At 37.2% G+C, this 21639-nt stretch overlaps 1 protein-coding gene across 1 annotated transcript in view; it reads right to left on the bottom strand.

Moving 5' to 3' along the window:
• Positions 1-12381, bottom strand: part of LOC108288591 (carboxypeptidase Q-like) — an 81404-nt gene extending 69023 nt beyond the window's left edge. The window contains exon 1 of the mRNA XM_017507573.2: positions 12160-12381. Within this exon, the coding sequence (XP_017363062.1) occupies positions 12160-12334 (175 nt within the window). The 5' untranslated portion in view covers positions 12335-12381. The remainder of the gene's footprint in view (positions 1-12159) is intronic.
• Positions 12382-21639: the final 9258 nt, after the last annotated feature.

Raw genomic sequence — 21639 nt, forward strand, 5'->3', positions numbered from 1 at the left:
AAATGGAAGAGTAATATGCATCATAGATTAACAGAAATTTGTATGTTTCTAGTAGAACATACATACTAAAAACAAAAAGAACTACAGGAAACTCTTGTCAATAATTATACTGTTGGTGATTGTGTTGCTATTGTTCTTCTGAGACTACTGTGTGTGTGTTGTGGGATAAAGAAATGAATGATTATGTTGTTCTACTGAGAGCCAGGATTGTGGGCAGGGGAAAAAGAAGATGCAGATGTAACATCAGAGAGGTTAAGTGCAATTTTATAGTCTTGAACTTAAACTGGAAATATCATATAGTTAGTAATATAATTTATCTTTAGAGAAAAAAATAAGTATTTACTAGTTCTGTTTGCTGAAAAGACTTAGAAGTAATGAACAATCCAGTAGCAACACACACACTTACTGCTCAGACTGTGGCCTCTAAATACTATAACCTAGGAAAATAAATTGGATTCTTTGAGGAGATAGCTGATTTCAGATCTAGGTTAGGACATGTGCAAGACGGCCTAAAACAGTCTGTCATACCAGAAAGCCAGGATGTTATCAACAACTATGAGGGTCATCTCAAAAGGACTCAGAACCACTTAAAGAGGTTTCAATGGGCCAAAGATGGAACAATTTGAGCATCAATAAAATAGCTACTACAATGGAATGAAATATTTAAAATCCATCATTTAATAGCAATACAAAAAATAATCAAATAAATCATCTATGGAGGATACAAGTAAACAAACAGATTAGTTTTAAAATAGATCAATAAAAAAGAAAGAAAGAGGCATTTATCCTACCTTCTTATATAAAAATATCTCAGAGTAACTGAATAGTTGATTAGGGGAAAGTTCTGTTTGTGTAGATGTATTTAAATTAATAAAGAAGGAATGATATGATTAGAATATATCATTCAGAATATACTGAAATTTAATCTAGTTGGCCTTTGAACAACATGAGTTTAAACTGTGTGGATTCACTTTTACAAATTTTTTTTCAATAAGTTTTTTGGAGATTTGTGACAATTTAAAACAAAATTCTACAATGAACCACATAGTCTGGAAATATCAAAATAATTAAAAGGTATGTCCTCTCAGGGGGTGGGGGTCTAGGGGAAGGATAGCAGGGGGTGGGGGGATTGGGGAGGAACAGCATTAGGAGAAATACCTAATGTAGATGACGGGAGGATGGATGCAGCAAACCACCATGGCACCTGTATACCTATGTAACAAACCTGCACATATGGCCGGGAACTTAAAGTATAATAAATAAATTAAAAAAAAGAAAAAGATATGTTATGAATGCATAAATATATGTGGATGATAGTTTATTTTAGCATGTACTACCATAAAGTATATACAAATTTATTATAAAAAGTGAAAATTTGTCAAAACATATACACACAAACACAGATTGTACATGGCTCCCTTTGCAGCCGAGAGAAATGTAAACAAATATAAAGATGCCGTATTAAATCATAACTTCATAACATTATCAGTAGTACAAGTAATTTCATAGCTACCTCCCGTTGTTATTGTGGTGAGCTCAAGTATTGCCAGTATCTGGTAAAACACTATAGACGCTAATCACCTCCATGTGAGCAGTTTATCTCCTCAGTAAATTGCATATCACAGGAAAAAGTGATGTCTTATGGCTCTCACATATTTTTCATCATGTTTAGTGCAATACTGTAAACCTTGACTAACACGATGGGCCTCATGTGCAACTAGTGATGTTGGAAGTGCTCCTAAGAATCAGAGAGAAGTCGTGACTTTACAAGAGAAAGCTGAATTGCTTGGTATGTACCACAAATTGAGGTGTGCCACCATGGTTGCCATTTCAGACAATTCATCTTGTAAACATATGGTATTGACAAATACAGTACAGTACTATAAATGTATCTCTCCCTTATGCTTTTCTTAATAGTTTTCTCTAGCTTACTTTATTATAAGAATACAGTATATAATACATTTACAAAATATGTGTTAATTGACTATGTTATAAAGGCTTCTGATCAATAGTAAGCTATTAGTAGTTAAGTTTTGGGGGAGTCAAAAGTTATATGCAGATTTTTGTGTGCAGGGCTCAGTACCCCTAAACTCCCTGTGGTTTAAGGGTCAATTTCAAATGTATCTAGGCTGCTCATGTCATAAAAAGGGAGATAATTAGACATTATTCCTAATGAAAATGAGCAGCAACATCTAGAAACAATTTTAGCCCACCCACTCCCCCCCTAAAAAAATCAGACTTAAATCAGAGCAAGCCTCTACATTTAACTCAATTCACAGGAAATACAAGGGATAGGGAACATGACAAATGATGCCATGGAAATGGAATCAGGTCAAATTACTTGGCATCTGTAACACGTAAGTGGTAAGAGGAAAAAAGATGAAAGTAGAGCCTATGGGTTATAAGAAACTTGGGATGTATCAGCCAATTGCATTGTTTGAACCTTATTGGAATCCTGGTTTACATTAGAAAACTATTTTTAAAGAAGTATAAAGACAACTGGAAATATTTGAAAACTGGCCATATACTGGATATGATATTAAGAAATCACTGTAAAATACTTTAGGTAGAATAATAGTATTGTAGTTATGTAAATAAAAATAAGTCCTTACCTTTAGAAATATAAATGAAAATATTTATACATGAAATGATGTGATTTTGGAGATCTGCTTCAAAATAAACCAGGCGTAGGAGAGTAGCTGGGGTGTAGATGAAATAGGACTGACCATGAGTGAAAAACTCCATAGGCTAAATGGTGGGTACATGAGGGTTCATTATATTATTTTACTTTTGTATATGTTTGAAAATGTTTGTACTAGCATTAAAAATCACACTTTAAAATCACCTGATATATTAAAAGAAGTAAAAATAAATTCTACATTCCCTAATTAGTTAAAGCAGGGAGAGAAATTTTCACATGGCTGACAAGGAGAAAACATATTTTGAAATCCTCCTTCCTTATACGCCTCTTGCTTTCAAGTAATTTTAGACATTTTTCTTAGAAACTTTAATGTAGCTTTATTGAGTTTTCCGTAATGAAATCTTTATTCTTATCCTGATGATTATTAAGGTAACCCAAATCAGTTTTCAATTGTGAGCTCCAGAAGAGAAAGGACCATATCTCATTTTTGTATCCTCCATAATTTATATATAATATAGCTATCCATTGATCAAAGTTTAACATAAGGAAAAATTAGAGAATCTGTAAAGTGAAACTGATGGAAAGTCCGCCTAAGAAGGGGAACTCAGAAGAGCTAATCTTGAGACCCTAAAAGAGGAAGATAAAGAAGAAAAACTTTTCTAGGTTATGTTATTAGAAGGTGTGGGAAATGGTACAGAAGCTTAAGTTATAGTGTTTTATAAGTCATTAAGTATATAAAATGGAGCAAAATCATGTCATTATCTGATTTTCTAAAGTAATTGTTTTGAACCCTTTGCTACTTCCTCAAGCTCCTGTGTTCCCTTTAAGTGTTCTCACTTTGAGCCTTCTACTTGAGTGTGACTTGAATGCTCAAGCTTTAGGGATTTACATCCTAAAACACTGTTTTTATTATAGGTAACTTCGCATCAGCTATGAGAGTTTTCACCTGACATTTATGACTCTTTTTCATCTGGCCCAGAGGTACTCAACTATTCTCATCACCCACTGCCCTGCAAGATGAATTAGGAAAGTGATGTCACTTTCCTTTTCTCCATGCCCCACAGGGACACCTCCCTTGTTCATATTATTCTCTCATCAGGAATGTCCTTCTTTACCCTATTCTGTCCATTCTTATGCTACATAGCTTTCTTTTTTTTTTTTTTTTTGGACACCGAGTTTCACTCTTAGTGCCCAGGCTGCAGTACAATGGTGTGATCTTGGCTCACTGCAACCTCTGCCTCCTGGGTTCAAGAAATTCTCCTGCCTCAGCCTCCCAAATAGCTGGAATTACAGGTGACTGCCACCATGCCTGGCTAATTTTTTCATATCTTTCAATGTCCAGCTCCAGGCTCCTCTCTTCCAGGTCTCTCCTGTCTTCTGACCTGTGAGCTCCTGCAGTTATTCTGCATGTGTTATTTATCTTGGTACTACAGCAAAAACTTCCTTTTATTGTTCCTTAGCTTATTTTCATCTTTAAATCAATACATCTAATCAGTAAATATTTGCTGGATACATTTTATGTGCCAAGTAATAATGGGTGTTGTGGGTACATAAACAAGAAGAAAAGAGTCTTTTCATTCTCAGTCCAGTTAAGGAGATAAAGTACAAAGTATATTAACTTTGAAGTTAAAGTGTGTGCTTTAAAAACAGTTCAAGGCAAAAATAGAAGAGACTTCATAAAGCAATGTGTGACTAACTGCCCAATGGTATAACAATTTGCTCTTCTCCTACTTGGTAATTATCCTAGAAGGCATGAGCCAGATCTGCTTTGGGCAAGATACCCAGTGGTTTCTGTTTGACATGAAGCAGATCTACTGCAAAGGAGAAGAGCAGAAGAAGCTTATTAGCTGTTCTGATGAACAATTTTCAGGAGTGCAATATTGATGAGGATGTCATACACAGCTGTCTAGCAAATAGCAGCCAGTGAATAGCAAGAGCTCTGACTCACCTGAATTAAAGAGGTAAGAGGTAACCACCTACTATAATTCTCTGTATAGCCCTTATCAACATCTAATGTTTTTCTCTATTCTTGATCTATTTCTTTGTTGTAGTCTGTATCCTCCCAATGTCCCTCCCATCCTCACAATGTAAACTCCACAAGAGCAGAGACCTGGTGAGTCTTTTTCGTCCTCTATCTTTAGCGTCTAAACAGTGCTTGGTTTACAGTAGGCACTCAATGCATGCTTGATTCAATGAAATTGCCCCGGCTATTTAAATGAGGGCTTGAGCGCTACAGCCACAAATCAGAGAGGATCTTTTTCATGTTCCCAGTAGGGTAAAGTCTGCTTACCATGGAGCATCAAGCCCTTCAAACATCACTGCACAGAGTGTTTTCACCATAAGGGAGGCACCGTTTAATTAGGGACATCAGGGGACACAAAACTGCTGGGCTGCACCATTCCATCTGGTGATTGGAAAACGCAGGCGTCCCGGTTCCAGAGGCTGAAACTTCAGTTTGCTTTATATTACCATTCCTACTTGTATCCTGATGTCTCCTTTCTTAGAACATTTGGAGGACCGGCCTTTGGAAATGTAGAAATGGAAAGTTTTAATTTAGTTCCGCTTAATGCCGTATGAGGTATTGGGCAGAAATAAGCGAGATGGAAAATATGTGAAATTCTGAGTAATCTGAGTATTTGGTACTTCAATGTGGAGTCTGAACTATCAAAGAAAAGATGAAAGAAATTAAAGTATGATTTTTAAAACAATAAAACATGTAAGGAAAGAGGACAGCTCAATGAGTGATGTAATTACTGAAGTAATCATAATTTACAGTTGTGTCTTGCATTTGCAGTTAATAAACCTCACTGGCATTATTTTACTCTTCCTACAAACATGGATCCTGCTTATTGAGCATATGGGTCATGGACATTTTGTTGAGGGCCAGGCACTTCTAGGCACTGAGAATTCTGAGGAATTAACAACTAACTGATCACAATTATAAGAACAAAGTATTAGGAGCGGTGAACACAGGACATTGTAGGAGCATACCCGGAGGACATTTACTCAGACTACAGCAGATTGTAGAAGGCTTGAGAAGGAGAACAAGAAGCTGCATCATGAGTGGGTAGAAATTAACAGGTGATAAAGATAGAATAGGGCAGGTCCAGTGGCAAGGAAGTATGAGAGCAGCAGGGTGTGCCAGGAACTTCAATTAGGTTTGTATGACTGAGCGATGATGGAAAGGAGTGGAGGAGTCTTTAGGGTTTTCTTGGTATATGATCATATCATTAGCAAACAGTTTGACTTCCTCTTTACTTATTTGGATGCCCTTGATTTCTTTTTTTTTTTTAATCACTTAAAAAAAATTTCCATAGGTTATTGGGGAACAGGTGGTGTTTGGTTATGTGCGTAAGTTGTTTAGTGGTGATTTTTGAGATTTTGGGCCTTGAATGCCATACTTGGTGAGCACTTTAATCATACATAACACTTTGGAGACATCAGGGAGGCCTGGAGGATTGGAAGCAAGGAGCAGAGATGATCAGACATTGCAGTTACTTTTAATTATTTATCCAATAGAAATCATCATCTTTTCCCTAAAGAATCTCAATTTTTCTCACACAGCTTCTCAGGATGCTGTTTTTCAGTGAATACTGGGACCCACCCTATGCCTAGGAAGTAAAATTTGATCGGTATAAGCCAATCTAATTAATTCCACTTTATCACCACTGCATGATTTAGCCACAGACATATGTCACAATTTTGGCCAATAATATAGTTTAAGAAACTTGTTTTAGGGCTTCTAGAAAACATTTCCTCACTCTTCAAAAGGGATATCCATTACAGACATTCTCTCTTCCACTACTGCACCAAGTATGAGAATGTGCTGCTTAGAGCAACTGCAGCCATCCTAGGACACAAAGGGACAAGCCTGAAGATAAAAGTCTACATGCCAAGAATGGCAACGTGGAAAGATGTAAAGAACCAAGGTCCTGGATGTGGTCAAACAGCCAAATTATGTACTCTGTAACACTTGCTCCAAAGTTCTTTGTAAGTGAATTAGAAAACATCATCCCCTTACTGCCATTCTGAATGGGTTTTGTTTTACTTTGCAGCCAATAACATCCAAGTTGATATACTGATTTTCACTTTAGAAAGTTCACTCTGGAAGCAGTGAGCCAATTAGGTGAAAGAGGATTAAAAATGCAGGTTGGGATATTACTATTGCTGTAGGAATCAGTGAGTTTCGGTGAGACAAGGTCTGTAGGGTGGAGAGGAGGGAATGGTTTAAGAAATAGGAGGCATTTGGAGTAAACAGGACTTGTAACATATTTGGCTTTACATACTGGATGCTTTTGAGGTTTCTGGATTCTGGTGCCTGCTAATGAGATAAGGGACAGAGAGGGAAGAGAACATATGTGGAGGCTTGGTAGAAATAATGACTCATAGGTTACCATACCTATTTTGCAGATGAAATAACCAAGTCTCACTACTAGTCTGTGTTGTCTCTGAGGGTATGAATCTTATCCATCTTTTTTTACTACTGATTCTTCAGTGCCATACAATAATTGATTAATAAGGATGCTTAATAACAGATGAAGGAGGCTTAGGAAAATTACATCATTTGCCCATATAGTTAGAAGTTTTGAAGCCAGAATACACACTCAAGTCCTCTAACTCTTTCCAATATACTGTCTACCACAAGCCACCATACTAACAACAACAACAACACAACAAAAAAAGTTGAATTTCAGATTCTGAAGCAGGGGAGTAAACTCTTATTGGCAGATATAGAGTAAGAGTGGGTACATTCTCTCAGGTCACAGTAAGAGGGTATTTAATTTTTTTTCATTAGTGTACATTTTGTGAAAGAGTTTCTAAAGAAGAAACATATTCAAGAAGGATGCACTTAGGGACATCTAAGAACCATGGATTATATCTCATGACATACTCACAATGAAATAGACTCCTTTCATTCTAACCTGGAGCTCATAATTGGAGAATCAGGCAAAAACTTGAGATTTAAAGCCTCTCTACTATCTGGAGTGAATAGAGACTAGCTTAAATCCCTCTTAGGTCACTTTAAGTCATTTCTTGTATTGTCTTTCAAATTGTCAGGGAATAGCAGTTCACCATTTTATGTGTGAGAATCACTAAAGTGCTGGAAGAAGATATATCTTCTCTTAGTCTTTGTGCCTTAAAGAGAGATAATCCTTATTGCTCTAACCTTCCCAATTTATATCATTCTCCCAATACTTTTTATACTTTTTTGGCTCTTTTCTTAGTATCCTTTATTTTCTCCACATTCTTAAACTGAAGGATCCAACGGCTTGTCTAGAAAATAATTATTTCAATGTTTTTGTTTTTTTCTGAATCAGATTTATAAGACTTTAAATGTTTCCCCGAATTAAACTGACAGCTATAGAATAGGGAATGAAGTAGAAATTATTGACCTTAATCTTAAAGAACTAATTACTGCATATAGGTAGCAGGATGCACATACATTCCCAGTGCTCCAAGAATAATATCATGGTATGTAATTCACATGCCAGGTCGTGGGATAAAGACTTGAAGTGTGTTAGAAATTTGGAAAAGCAATAGAGCACTATGGACTCAGGAAGGATTAATGAACATGGATGAATACAGAATGAGCCTTAAAGAGCAGGAAGATTTGGAGAGAAAGAACAGGAATATGGAAGGAGGTGGAAATGGGAGAAGGCTGGCATCTGAAGATCTAGAACAAAGAGTTTATGTGGAAAGTACATCTAAGATACTTTTTAAAAAAAAAAATCTTTTTTCCCCCAAAGCCTTATATTTATGTTAATAGTTATTATCTAGATGGGTAAAGAATATCATCTTTTCTTTCCCAAAGATGGCCATATTGTAAATTGATCATTTTGTCTTCTATAATTAATGAAAACAATGTTGAATTGTCATTCTATCTGTGTGATAGATATTTAATTCTATCAGTATTTTGGTATATAGTATACATGGAACATTGGGCCTCGTCATCATACAGTCACCTCAAATTATAGAAATTTAATAGGCTTACAACATGGTAGGGACTCAATAAATGTTTACTGAATCAATGAAAGAAGAAAAGAAAAAAAGGATGGAATTTAGAAATAATATTTATCATTAATTTTTCAGAAGTTAGGTGAGCAGTTATTTAAATGACAATTAGTATTTAGAATCCTACCCTTAGCCTTAAGTTAGAATTTATCAAGCCTTCACAAATACAGGGCACATATATCAATCATGTCAAAAATATATCAATCATGTCAATTGATATATTTTTATTTTCTTTTTCAGACAAATTCAACTTAATCTTTTAGAAAAAAGATGAAGAACTGAATTATGGTTCTTCATCCTTTTCTTTCTTTCTTTTCTTTTCTTTTTTTTTTTACGGATGGGGGTCTCGCGTATTCCCCAGGCTGCTCTTAAACTCCTGGCCTCAAGCAATTCTCCCACCTTGCAGCCTCCCAAAGTGCTGGGATTATAAGGGAAAGCCACTGTGCACAGTGAAGTTCCTGAAATTTTCAGTAGGTAACCAGAGTTATAAGCAGTATTATGGTTTCTTCCAGGAACAGCCCAAATTTGAAATATCAAAGGATAACACAAAAGTAATAAAAGGAAGACAGCAGTAATTTGGTTCTGTCTTATAATACTCTGAAGGAAATAAAACAGAATTCCAGGAAGCATTTATTGTCATCTAAATGAGCTACCGACTTTATGTAAACTTTTCTGATCTTTCAGACGTAAAGAAGGGAGTAGAACAAAGAATGTGAGAAGAAATAAGTAGTTATTTACAATAACAAACTCCTTTCTCCCAGGGGTAAATCCTTGTGGAGCAGGAATGGACTGAAATCCTTTGCATAAGCAAGAGCTGAGTAAGATAAACATTTTAGACACTGCCAGAGATTTGGAGCCTTCTCAGCATTCCAGACTCCCCTGTGTTGCTGCACATTGTGAGAAAAGGGCCACCAGCCTTGAAGCCAAAGTGGCCTGTTCTCAGGGTGACTTCTGCCCTAAGGGCAGTATAGTCTTGGGCAAGTCATTTAACCCTTCTGAGTCTGTTTCTTCATCTGCAAAATAGGGATAATTGTACCTCCTTCATAGGATGGTTGTATAGATAAAACAGTGTCAGCAAAAAGCCTGAGCACTTCCTACATAGCAGGAGTTCAGTAGTACATTTTAACTCTTACTAAATATTTTATTTTATTTTATTTTATATTTGAGACAGAGTTTTGCTCTTGTTGCCCAGGCTGGAGTGCAATGGCATGATCTTGGCTCACTGCAACCTCTGCCTCTTGAGTTCAACTGATTCTCCTGCCTCAGCCTCTCAGTTAGCTAGGATTACAGGTGTGCACCACAATAGTCGGCTAATTCTGTATATTTTTTGTAGAGATGGGGTTTCACTATGTTGGTCAGGCTGGTCTCAAATTCCTAACCTCAAGTGATCCACCCACCTTGGCCTCCCAAAGTGCTGGGATTATAGGCATGAGCCACCGTGCCCAGCTCTTATTAATTCTTATGCATCCATAATGGGCTCAGTCTCCCCACTCCACTCTTTTAGGTAGAAATCAAACCTGACCTCACCTTACCATGGCAAAGACAGAAAACACTTTCTTATTTTAGGGGAAAAGAATCAAATTAACCTGATAACTCCAAACAGGATCATTCTTATGCAACATGTACTTGTGGAAGGATAAAGCTAGAGCCAAGTCTCCAGTATCAAACACATGGCAAGAAATACCTGGGAGGGGGAGGGACAAGTTTTGTTCCCAATTCTGTCTTAGGTTTCGGTTCCTCACCTCACCTTTGACCACCCGAGTCTACACGCTCACTCACCCACAGTCTCACAGTAACTACATAGAAGCTTATTCAGAGCTTCTCAAATTTTAAGAAGTTCCTGTTGAAAAATTTCTGTCTCACAAAACATCTAAAAATTCATACAAATGATTCTAGATAACTGAAAGGGTCTCTCCCCTACATTTAGATCATGTTTATCAATGACACATATGTAGATAGTACTGGATCTGTCCAGAGAGGTACAGCATTGTGAATGGAAATGTTGCTTTAAGAAATTCCAAAGTATGTTAAAATATACACAGAACAAAGGGAAAGAATTTGGGTCTTTGTATTAGAATAAAGAAAAGCTCCTTTTATTTTTAGTTATGAAAAGTTACTATAAAAGTTAAAACTTAAAATATGCCTTAAAAATCCACAGTATCCAAGAATAAACTTTTTAAAAATCTTAAATCTATATAGTATGTAACTATTGGTAAAATCTACTTTGCAGTCTGGAAAAAAAAAGCTAGCGTGGAATAGGTCTAGAGACACTGTTTTAGTGCCTTGGAAATGTTTGTAGCCATAGAAATAGTTCTGAAAACAGCAATGTTAAAAGTGTTCAAAGGTTGGGCTTCCTATTTGTATAGTGCAAATACAGAACAATTTTCAGACAGATCCTTTAACACTTTTTTGGATTATGAATATAATCATGTTGAGGGAACAACCTTGGGTCACAAACACTTAATATCAATAAACTTTTTCTATAGCCAGGCTTAGGCAACTTTGTGAAGCAGTAAAAATTTGTCTTCTTTAAGATTGTTCCAGAGGCCAGGCATGGTGGCTCACACCCGTAATCCCAGCACTTTGGGAGGCCAAAGCAGGCAGATCACTTGAGCCCAGGAGTTCGAGACTAGCCTGGGCAACATGACGAAACCCTGTCTCTAAGAAAAATACAAAAATTAGCCAGGGGTGGTGGTGCACACTCATAGTCCCAGCTACTCGGGTGGCTGAAACAGGAAGATCGCTTGAGTCTGGGAGGTGGAGGTTGCAACGAGCTGTGATCTGTCACTGCACTCCAGCCCAGGTAACACAGTAAAACCCTGTCTCAAAAAAAAAAAAAAAGATTCCAGCTTCTATTCCTGTAAGTAACCTCCTCATATGAACTCCCATTTCATAATTTCATCCCTGTTCCCAGGGACTTAGGACTTCTCTTCAGGATATTCACATGGTAAATAATTGCTCAGGGTAAATTAGTTTATGCCCAACCTCTTACATTAAGGTAAAACATGAATAAGAGGAAGTACCACACCCTCAAGGAATTCATCTCTAATGGTAAAATTTCAGATACCACAGTATTTAAACGGGGAATTATTTAGATCAGGGAAGTTTTTCTAGAAGGATATTTGTAGTAATAACCTGCCTTCTACTTTAGTTCTCAAATTTTGGTTATGAGATCATTTGTGCTATAATCACCAAAGATACCTCCTAAAAAAAAAAAAACAAAATGAAACAATGGATTTTTAGGCCCAATTCCAGAATTACTAAATCAGAATCTCAGAGTGAGGAGCTTATAATTTAGCAGTAGAGGGATACAGATGGTAAACAAATACAGGATGAGGACTATTATCCCAGTTTTGGAAATCATCAGATTATACCTTGTAGACAAAAGCTTGAGGTTTCCATGCACAACCTGGCCTATCAGTATCCACTGTGCTCTATTAGAATAGAAATTGTATTTTAAATTGTTGGCAATATACAAGGAACACAACTTCATCTTTTGGTCTTACCAGGTACTCCAGCTTGGATCCAAAAGTTGATGTCTGTCCCTTCTCCATGGCTCAGGACCTGAGTGATATTGAGGGGCTGCAGCAGGCTCATGACCTCCTCCATGATGGCCCTGGCCTTTTCACTGCCAGTGAACTGCAGTCCAGTAGGTAAGAAGGTTCCCGCGTCAGACTCCATCACCAGACTGTAGTTGGAAACATTTACCTAAACACAAAAGAAAATAGTTTGGTTTTTATCTGCTGCTTCTGTGCTTTCTCCTTGGGAACTATCAAACAACAATTACCAAATACTTTACCTCTTCATGGCTGTGCCAAGGCATGTTTCTGTGCCTGACTTAGGGTCTGATCCACATATTATCTAACTATTCTGAGATGCACAATTACTAAATTCAATTGCTAAACTCAAGAGTTAGCTTGAAAGGATTCAAAAAATATAATGAAGGGAAATATAAAGCCCCATATTAAAATTGTTCAATTATTTCTACTAGCAATAATATTCTTAATTTCCTTAAGTGTTCACTGTGTTTCAGTATACAATTCCTCCTATATGGCAGGGATCTGCAGAGTTAGCCATGCTCAGACAAAAGAAGGTATGCCCTGTGAACTTATTTCTTTGCACCTCTTCCCTCTAAATAGATATTCTATCTTGTCTTAATTGTGAGTTCTGCCAAAGCTTAAAAGCATCAAGCTAACAGGTTTGTCTTGGGTTTCTGATTTTGTTGTTGCTACATCTGTTGAATCCCCAGGGAGGAAGGTAATAAAACAAGGCATGAAACACTGCTCTCCCTCGTGTAAAACCACAGCACTCTGATTCCAGGCAACCCTGCCAGGCCACTAGTCCGTAAACTCTTTCCAAATAAAGTCTGGTAAGAAAGCACACAGTGATTTCATGTAGCCAATATTGTCATGGCACGAGCTTAGAATATAATAGGCTCTTGACAGTTTGCACAGTTAAATTGCTACCAGGCCCTAAAACTTGCAACTTAAAGACCCTTCAAACTGGCCAGCTCATCTGTTTCCCAGGAGCCATCCACATCTTCAAGACTTACCAACTGCCACCTTGGTTGACTTATTCCCAAGCTATCCTTGGACAAACACTGCTACTCATTCCTCATTACTCACCTAGTAAAAAATCAATAGTAACATTTGTACATTGCGTCCAGAGAGCTTTCACATTTGCAATCTCCTTTAGTGTTCTTTGTCAACTCAAACAAAGCAGCATTATTGATGTTGCTGTTTTATAGGAAAGGATCTCACTCAGAGAGGTCAAGTGATTTGTTCGATGTCATACAGGTGGCAAATGGTAGAGCTGGCTCTGAAACTCTCTGCTTTCCAAGACTCCACACTACCATCACTAGCATAGCACTGGAGGGTAAGCAATACTTGTTCTGCATTTAGAGTGATTTTCCACTTACATAACAATTTAAGGATTACATAGTGTTTTTTTTTTATAAAACAGATTCCATTTTACAATGATTGCCTAACCTTTTGCTCTCAAAGTGTACTGTAGTTACAAAGGCAAGAGTAGGACAGGTTCTAAAGGAAGATGTTGCCGGAATTTACTGAATGCAGGGCCCTGGGACACCAACACTTTTTGTTATTGTTAATGATGAGAAGATTAATGATGCAGAAGTCTGCTCATATTTCCACTCTCACTTCTAAGAGATTTGTCTTCATGGTGATTTTCAGTGAAAGACCCAAGGCATTTATAATAAAAAGTGCCACCTCAGCTTTCAGCTGTGGCCACTGCATTATGGTAACATCATTAGAGTTAACAACATGCAAAATATGTGCATTAATATCTTACATTCAGGACTCATTTAACTAGTACATTGATGCTAAGCCAGCAGGTTGACAAGTAATTTGGCAGTCCTAAGCCTCTTCCCTTGCATGCCCTGCCATACCCACAACCCTAAACTCTTTCCCTCTCCTGCAAAAAGGAGAAAACAACATTCACAATATATCTTGCAAATGAAAACTTAATTGAGCAATTTTGTTTGTGTGGTTTCCCATATTGCAGGCGGATCCCATTCTTTCACAAGAAAATCAGGCAGAGTGCTCCTAATCATGTACTATGTAGGTTAAAATTGGAGCTACATGGATAGGAAGAATCAGTATCATTAAAATGGCTATATTGCCCAAATCAATTTACAGATTCAATGCTGTTCTTGTCAAAGTACCAATGACATTGTTCACAGAACTAGAAAAAACTATTTTAAATTCATAATGAACTCAAAAAGAGCCCAAATAGCCAAGACAATCCTAAGCAAAAAGAACAAAGTGGGAGGCATTACATTACCCAACTTCAAATTATACTACAGGGCTACAATAACCAAAACAGCATGGTACTGGTACAAAAATAGACACATAGACCAATGGAACATAGTAGAGAGAGCCCAGAAATAAGACTGCACACCTACAAACATCTGATCTTTTACAAAGCTGACAAAAGCAATGGGTAAAGGGCTCTGCATTTAATAAAGGATGCTGGGATACCTGAGTAGCCATATGCAGAAGTTGAAACCGGACCCCTTCTTTACACCATATACAAAAATCAACTAAAGGTTGATTAAAGACTTAAATGTAAAGCCCCAAGCTATAAAAACTCAGAAGACAACCTAGGCATACCATTCTGGTCATAGGAACTAGCAAAGATTTCATGACAAAGATGCCAAAAGCAATCATAACAAAAGCAAAAATTGACAGGTGGAGCCTGATTAAACTAGGAGTTTCTGTACAGCAAAAGAAACTATCAACAGAGTAAACAGACAACCTATAGAATGAGAGAACATTTTTGCAAAACTATGCATCTGACAAAGGTCTAATATCCAGCATCTGTAAGGAACATAAACAAATTTACAAGAGAAAAACAACCCCATTAAAACGTGGGCAAAGGACATGAACAGATGCTTCTCTAAAGAAGACATACATGTGGCCAACAGGCATATGAAAAAAAGCTCAGTATCACTGATCATTAGAGAAATGCTCATACCAGTCAGAATGGCTTTTATTAAAAACTAAAAAAATACATGCTGGCAAGGTTGAGGAGAAAAGGGAACACTTATACAATGTTGATGGGAGTATAAATTAGTTTCACCATTGTTGAAAGCAGTATGGTGACTCCTGAAAGACCTAGAGACAGAATTACCATTCAACCCAGCAACCCCATTACTAAGTATATACCAGTAAAAGGGAAATAAATCATTCTATACCATAAAGACACATGCATGTATATGATCACTGCAGCACTATTCACAATAGTAAAGACATGGAATCAACCTAAATGCCCATCAATGATAGACTGGATAAAGGAAATGCGGTACATATACACCATGAAATACTATTCAACCATAAAAATAATGAGATCATGTCCTTTGCAGGGACATGGATGGAGCTGGAGGCCATTAGCAAACTCATGCAGAAATGGAAAACTGAACACCACATGTTCTCACTTATAAGTGGGAGTTAAATGGTGAGAACACATGGACAGATAGAGGGGAACAACACACACTGGGACCTACCAGAGGGTGGACGGTGGAAGGAGAAAGAGGGTCAGGAAATATAACTAATGGGTACTAGGCTTAATACCTGGGAGAGGAAATAATCTGTACAACAAACTCTCATGATACAAGTTTCCTATGTAACAAACCTGCACATGTACCCCTGAATTTAAAATAAGTTTTTAAAAAGTGGAGCTAGTTCACAGTTTGGCTATTAGACAAACATTAATGTTTGTGGCCCAACATTAATGAGCAGCCTGGTGAGTTGGACAATGCTCTGGGCCCAGTCTGTTGTATTCCTGACTCAGCAAGTGATACACTGGGCTACCAAGGTGGGTGAATGGCCTCTTCCTCCCCAAGTCATGTTTCCTTGGTCCTTGGGTTCTGCATCTGTAGGGTGGGGCAAAAGCTTGAATAATGAGCCTGTCCATATGAAGCTTCAAGCACCTTTGAAGAAAAGGCCTTAATAGACCAAAGTGAAAGTGGTTGCATGAATTGAAAACCAGGGTTTTTAATAATGTGTTCATTAAGTGCTTCCTGGTCTTCTTTAACTGCAAATGAACAGATGTCCTAGGGAAAGGGGACTTCACAGTTTGTGAATGCCATTGTGCAATGTCACAGGATGTTGACAAGAACACAGAGAATAGTGTAAATAAAGAAGGTTTCAAAGGTGCCCTAGGCTATATATGTAAGCAGCCATTTTAGCAGAGAAATCAAGAGTGTGGGTTCTGAATGATCCAGACTGGTTTTGACCCACGTATCAACCAATCTTTAGCTGTAATGGGATGATAATGGTACCCAGTTCATGGAATTGTCAAAAACAGTACATTGTAAAGCCTAGGGCATAACTAGCACTTGGTAAACAGTAGCATAACTGTTGTTATGTTCTTGGCACTGGGCATCAACACTTCTCAGATTTTCAAGGATGGTCCCAATATAAGTCCTGTTAGCTGATTACAATGATGGTAGGCAGCATTTCTGTGACGTTTCCTACGAGCCAGACACTATGTGTAACGTCTTACAGCTCATCTGGTGAGTGTGTACAATCATTATATAAGTGCTCTTATATTTCTCATTTTACAGCTTAAGTAACTGAAGTTTAGTCAGGTTGATTAACTTTCCCATGGTTACCTAGCTAGTTAAGTAGTGTAGCCAGAATTCCAACCCAGAGGAATTCCTTCCACCTCCTAAGCAGTTGAGAGTACTGATTCTACCTCCTAAGCTGTGCTCTCAACCTCTCCACTGCTGAGTCTCCTGAAAGTCACTGCTGTCAGGCCACGAGTACTCACTTTTAATTCAGAAATACAAAGAATGTAGTTAAATATATAGATTAAAAACTCTTTTTCATGATCGTAACACAAGGTATACTTGGACAGAAGTTACTGTTCCTGCTAACAAAGTAATTTAAGCCAAGAGAGAAATGAAAACAAAACCAAAAATCTCTTGCTCCACAATTTCTTTCCAACTAAAAATAAAAATCCTAAAATAATAAAACATCTTTTCAGGCCAAATAAGACAGGATGTGTAGATATCAGTAAACCAGAATTCTGGCATAGGTATAGAAATGTTTGATTTCTATTCATGCAGGATTTTTTTAGTTGTTGCTTACATGACGGCAGCATTCTATTGTTTTCTATTTATATATAAACATCTCCATATGTTTTCAATAAAGAACTAAGAAAACAAACCACCCACCATCCATGACACTGCTTTTTCTCTACATTTATGGAGTCATTATCTAATTGTTAGCACATGGTGAAGGAATTGGGAAAGTGTCTCTGCACAAAGAAACTGGAATGAATAGCTGGGTCACTAGGCTGTTAGAACTGCTGCTTCTTAGGAATATGTTGTCACAAACATCCTTATTCCTTAGTGTGCCATGTGTGGGGACACATTCAGTGTAGATTTGAAAAGCTGATTATAGCTAGTGACAGGGAACAGAGTAATACTTATTTCACCCAACCTATTTTAGCATACGTAACAAGATATTCGCCCTCTTGTTTATAGGGTGTAGGAAGAAACCAACTTCTAGAGGCTGAATGCTTTATTGCTGAGATAACCAGCACAGATTGAGCAAGCTGAGGCACATAGGTGAGGAGGCTGAGCAGCTCAATGATAACTCGGATATGATCTGTAAACTCCCTACTTTGTTCTCTAAATAAAGAAAAGCAGCTCTTTATTGGGAGCCTTGAAAACTGTCATTCATTACCATGCAATATACACAATGCAATGGAGAGGAATGCTCCAAGGTAACCTCTTAGGGTCAGGTCATAGTATTAGTTAATATCTGCACAGGGTTGAGGATTGATAATTTTGTCTTGTGCTATAATCACATGCTATAACACTCTCTTCCTTTTTTTTTTTTTTTAAGGGTCAGGCTACTCTGCCAAAGAACAATTTGGTGACCATTAGCATTCTTTGGGTGCAATGCAAGATTCAAAAGAAGGAAAGTGTTTAAAATACATATGCATGTTTTAAAATACTTCCTAATAAAAACACAAGGATGATGTTTGTGTTTTTTTTTTTATAAAATTCTAGGCTATTTTTCAGAAATATAGACCCAAGTTTAATAATATCTCTTCTCTCTCCAAATTTGGTTCCTTCTTTGTTTAAAAGTTTTTTTATTTTCTCATAACCTAAAGAAAATAACTATGAGAAAACCATGGAAAAATAAACGTATTTTCTCGTGTTTCTAAACATGTCTTTGATTTTGACTTAAAGTGACATTGTAGTCCCAAGATCAAGTGAGAAGGAAAGAGACTCCCATTTGAATTAATCATGTAGCCTCCTTGATTTATTCTTCAAAGAAGTAAATTCCACATTGACACAGTGCAATCAACTTTAGTACCTCTCTCTTGCCCTGCAAATGTAAATATTTTACAGATAACAGTGATGATGCTATTTGGTCAGGTGGTAGGCCCAAACAAGTTCTCAGAAGCAAATCATCTGACAGTGTGTGTGCTGAGTTGCTGCAATCCTGTTTTGCAGTTCTGCCAGTGACCCTGGAATTCCCAGATTCTGTGGATGAAGCTGGCGTTTTTACAGAGCTTCAACTCAAACAACTAACACGATTGGATGACAGGTAAAGAAGGTTCTCCTGCTGTGGAAAGTAAAAAGATAGCCTTTACTTTCTGGTCAGATCTACCCTGAAGTTTAGACTGTTGCTTTTGACCTTTACTATCAGTCTCCAGCACTCAGTTTTGAACAGCGTTGGGCACCCAAGGGAGAGCCAGGAAAGGTATGATGACATAAGTTATTTTATTTGCTAGCTCGACTGGCTGCAGCTTGGGTAAGTTACATTAGTTCCAAAATTGCAGACACTTAGCCACCATCATACCCAGAGACAGTAATAGAATGAAAAGGTACTGAAGAACCCTTTCCAGACCTACCATTCTGTGTGCGTGCTCAGAGGTATTCTGTTGTGAGACAAACATATGTTTTCAGACAGTCCAATGATTACAATATCATTTGAAGCACTATAGATCTTGGTGAATTCTCCTCTTGTGCTTGTTAATGTCTGTGAATCACCCTTAAACTTACCAAAAACACATGATCACTGCATAAATGACACTATGATAATAACAGTGAGCTAGAAGGCTAAAAATATGGCATAAACATTAGCTAAAAAGAGTACTTTTATTTATATTACATAGCAAAGCTGACTGCATTTGATATGCTTTTAGGAAAAAAAGAATGCAATATCCAAGGTATTCAGCAGATAGACTTTAAAAAAGGCTTACATACCAAATTAATATCTATCTCAGCTTCTAATTTTATCCTTTTGTGTTAAAGTAATATAATGATAATAGAAGTAGTGGAACTCAAGAACTCACAATAAAATTTTGATTCCTTTAATATACTATACGTTGGTCAAGTGTTTCATGTTAGTGCTTTCATATTCATTTCAGTATGCAGTTGTAGACGAGAAATCTCCAACACAGCTGGCTTCATATGGGCAGACTCCCCTGCCTTTGTCGTTTTCTATCCCTCTCAATCCCTTCTTCTAACAGGTTATCTGTCAGTCTTTCCTGTTATACCCACCACACTACTATTCATCTTCGGGTTCAAAAGGTAACAACTAAATTGCCTGCATGAAGAACCTTTCCTTCATTCGACCCTCCTCCTTTAACACTGTGACATGCTAAATAAGCTAACAAAGAATAAAGGTGTGTTTCTTGATTTTTTAATAAAAGGATTATTTTTAAAAATTTTATGCGTACATTTTAAAATAATCAGCGATATACTTACATGGGTCAACATTTAAAAAGTACAAAAGGATATCTAACCAAAACAATAAACTCCCACCTTTATCCTCTAGGGACTCATTTCCCCTTCTCAGATATGACTTTCTCAACAGCTTATGTATTTTTTCAAGGATATTTTGTTTATATACAGAGAAATACACATACACATATACTACATACACAAACATATACGTGAACATATCAAAACATATCTAAATATCCATAGAATATGTGTGTATATAGTGTATACACATGTACATACATATATTTCTTTTCTTTTTTGTTTTTTATTACTTTTAAGTTCTGGGGTACATGTGCAGATCGTGCAGGATGGTTACATAGACATACACATAATAACATAGTGGTTTGCTGCATCCATCTCCCCATTATCTACATTAGGTGTTTCTCGTGTTATCCCTCCCCAATCCCCCTACCCCCTGCTATCCCTCCCCTAGCTCTCCCACCCCCAACAGGCCCTGGTGTGTGATGTTCCCTTCCCTGCGTCCATGTGTTGTCATTGTTCAATACCCACTTATGAATGAGAACATGTACTGTTTGGTTTTCTGTTCTTGTGTCAGTTTGCTGAGAATGATGGTTTCCAGATTCAACGATGTCCCTGCAAAGGATATGAACTCATCCTTTTTTATGGCTGCATTGTATTCAATGGTGTATATGTGCCATATTTTCTTTATCCAGTCAATCATTGATGGGCATCTGGGTTGGTTCCAAGTCTTTGCTATTGTAAACAGTGCCGCAATGAACATATGTGTGCATGTATCTTTATAACAGAATGGTTTATAATTCTTTGGATATATACCCAGTAATGGGATTGCTGGGTCAAATGGTATTTCTATTTCTAGATCCTTGAGGAATTGCCACACTGTCTTCTGCAATGGTTGAACTAATTTACAGTCCCACCAACAGTGTAAAAGCATTCCTATTTCTCCATATCCTCTCCAGCATCTGTTGTCTCCAGATTTTTTAATGATAGCCATTCTAAATGGCGTGAGATGTTATCTCAATGTGGTTTTTGATTTGCATTTCTCTAATGATCAGTGATGATGAGCATTTTTCTATGTTTGTTGGCTACATAAATGTCTTCTTTTGAAAAGTATCTGTTCATATCCTTCACCCACTTTTTGATGGGGTTTTCTTGTAAATTTGTTTTAGTTCTTCGTAGATTCTGGATATTAGCCCTTTGTCAGATGGTTGGCTTGCAAAAATTTTTTCCCATTCTGTCGGTTGCTGGTTCACTCTAATGATAGTTTCTTTTGCTGTGCAGAAACTCTTAAGTTTAATTAGATCCCATTTGTCTATTTTGGCTTTTGTTGCCATTGCTTTTGGTGTTTTAGTCATGAAATCCTTGCCTATGCCTATGTCCTGAATGGTATTGCCTAGGTTTTCTTTGAGGGTTTTTATGGTGGTAGGTCTTATGTTTAAATCTTTAATCCATCTGGAGTTAATTTTGTATAAAATGCAAAGAAGGCATCCAGTTTCAGCTTCCTGCACATGGCTAGCCAGTTTCCCAATACCATTCATTAAATAGGGAATCCTTTCCCCATTTCTGGTTTTTGTCAGGTTTATCAAAGATCAGATGGTTGGACATATATGGCATTACTTTCAAGGCCTCTGTCTGTTCCTTTGGTCTATATCTCTGTTTTGATACCAGTACCATGCTGTTTTGATTACTGTAGACTGTACTATAGCTTGAAATCAGGTAGCATGATGCCTCCAGCTTT

This window comes from Cebus imitator, unplaced genomic scaffold, assembly GCF_001604975.1.
Source record: "Cebus imitator isolate Cc_AM_T3 unplaced genomic scaffold, Cebus_imitator-1.0 Scaffold379, whole genome shotgun sequence".
Taxonomy (NCBI): Eukaryota; Metazoa; Chordata; class Mammalia; order Primates; family Cebidae; genus Cebus; species Cebus imitator.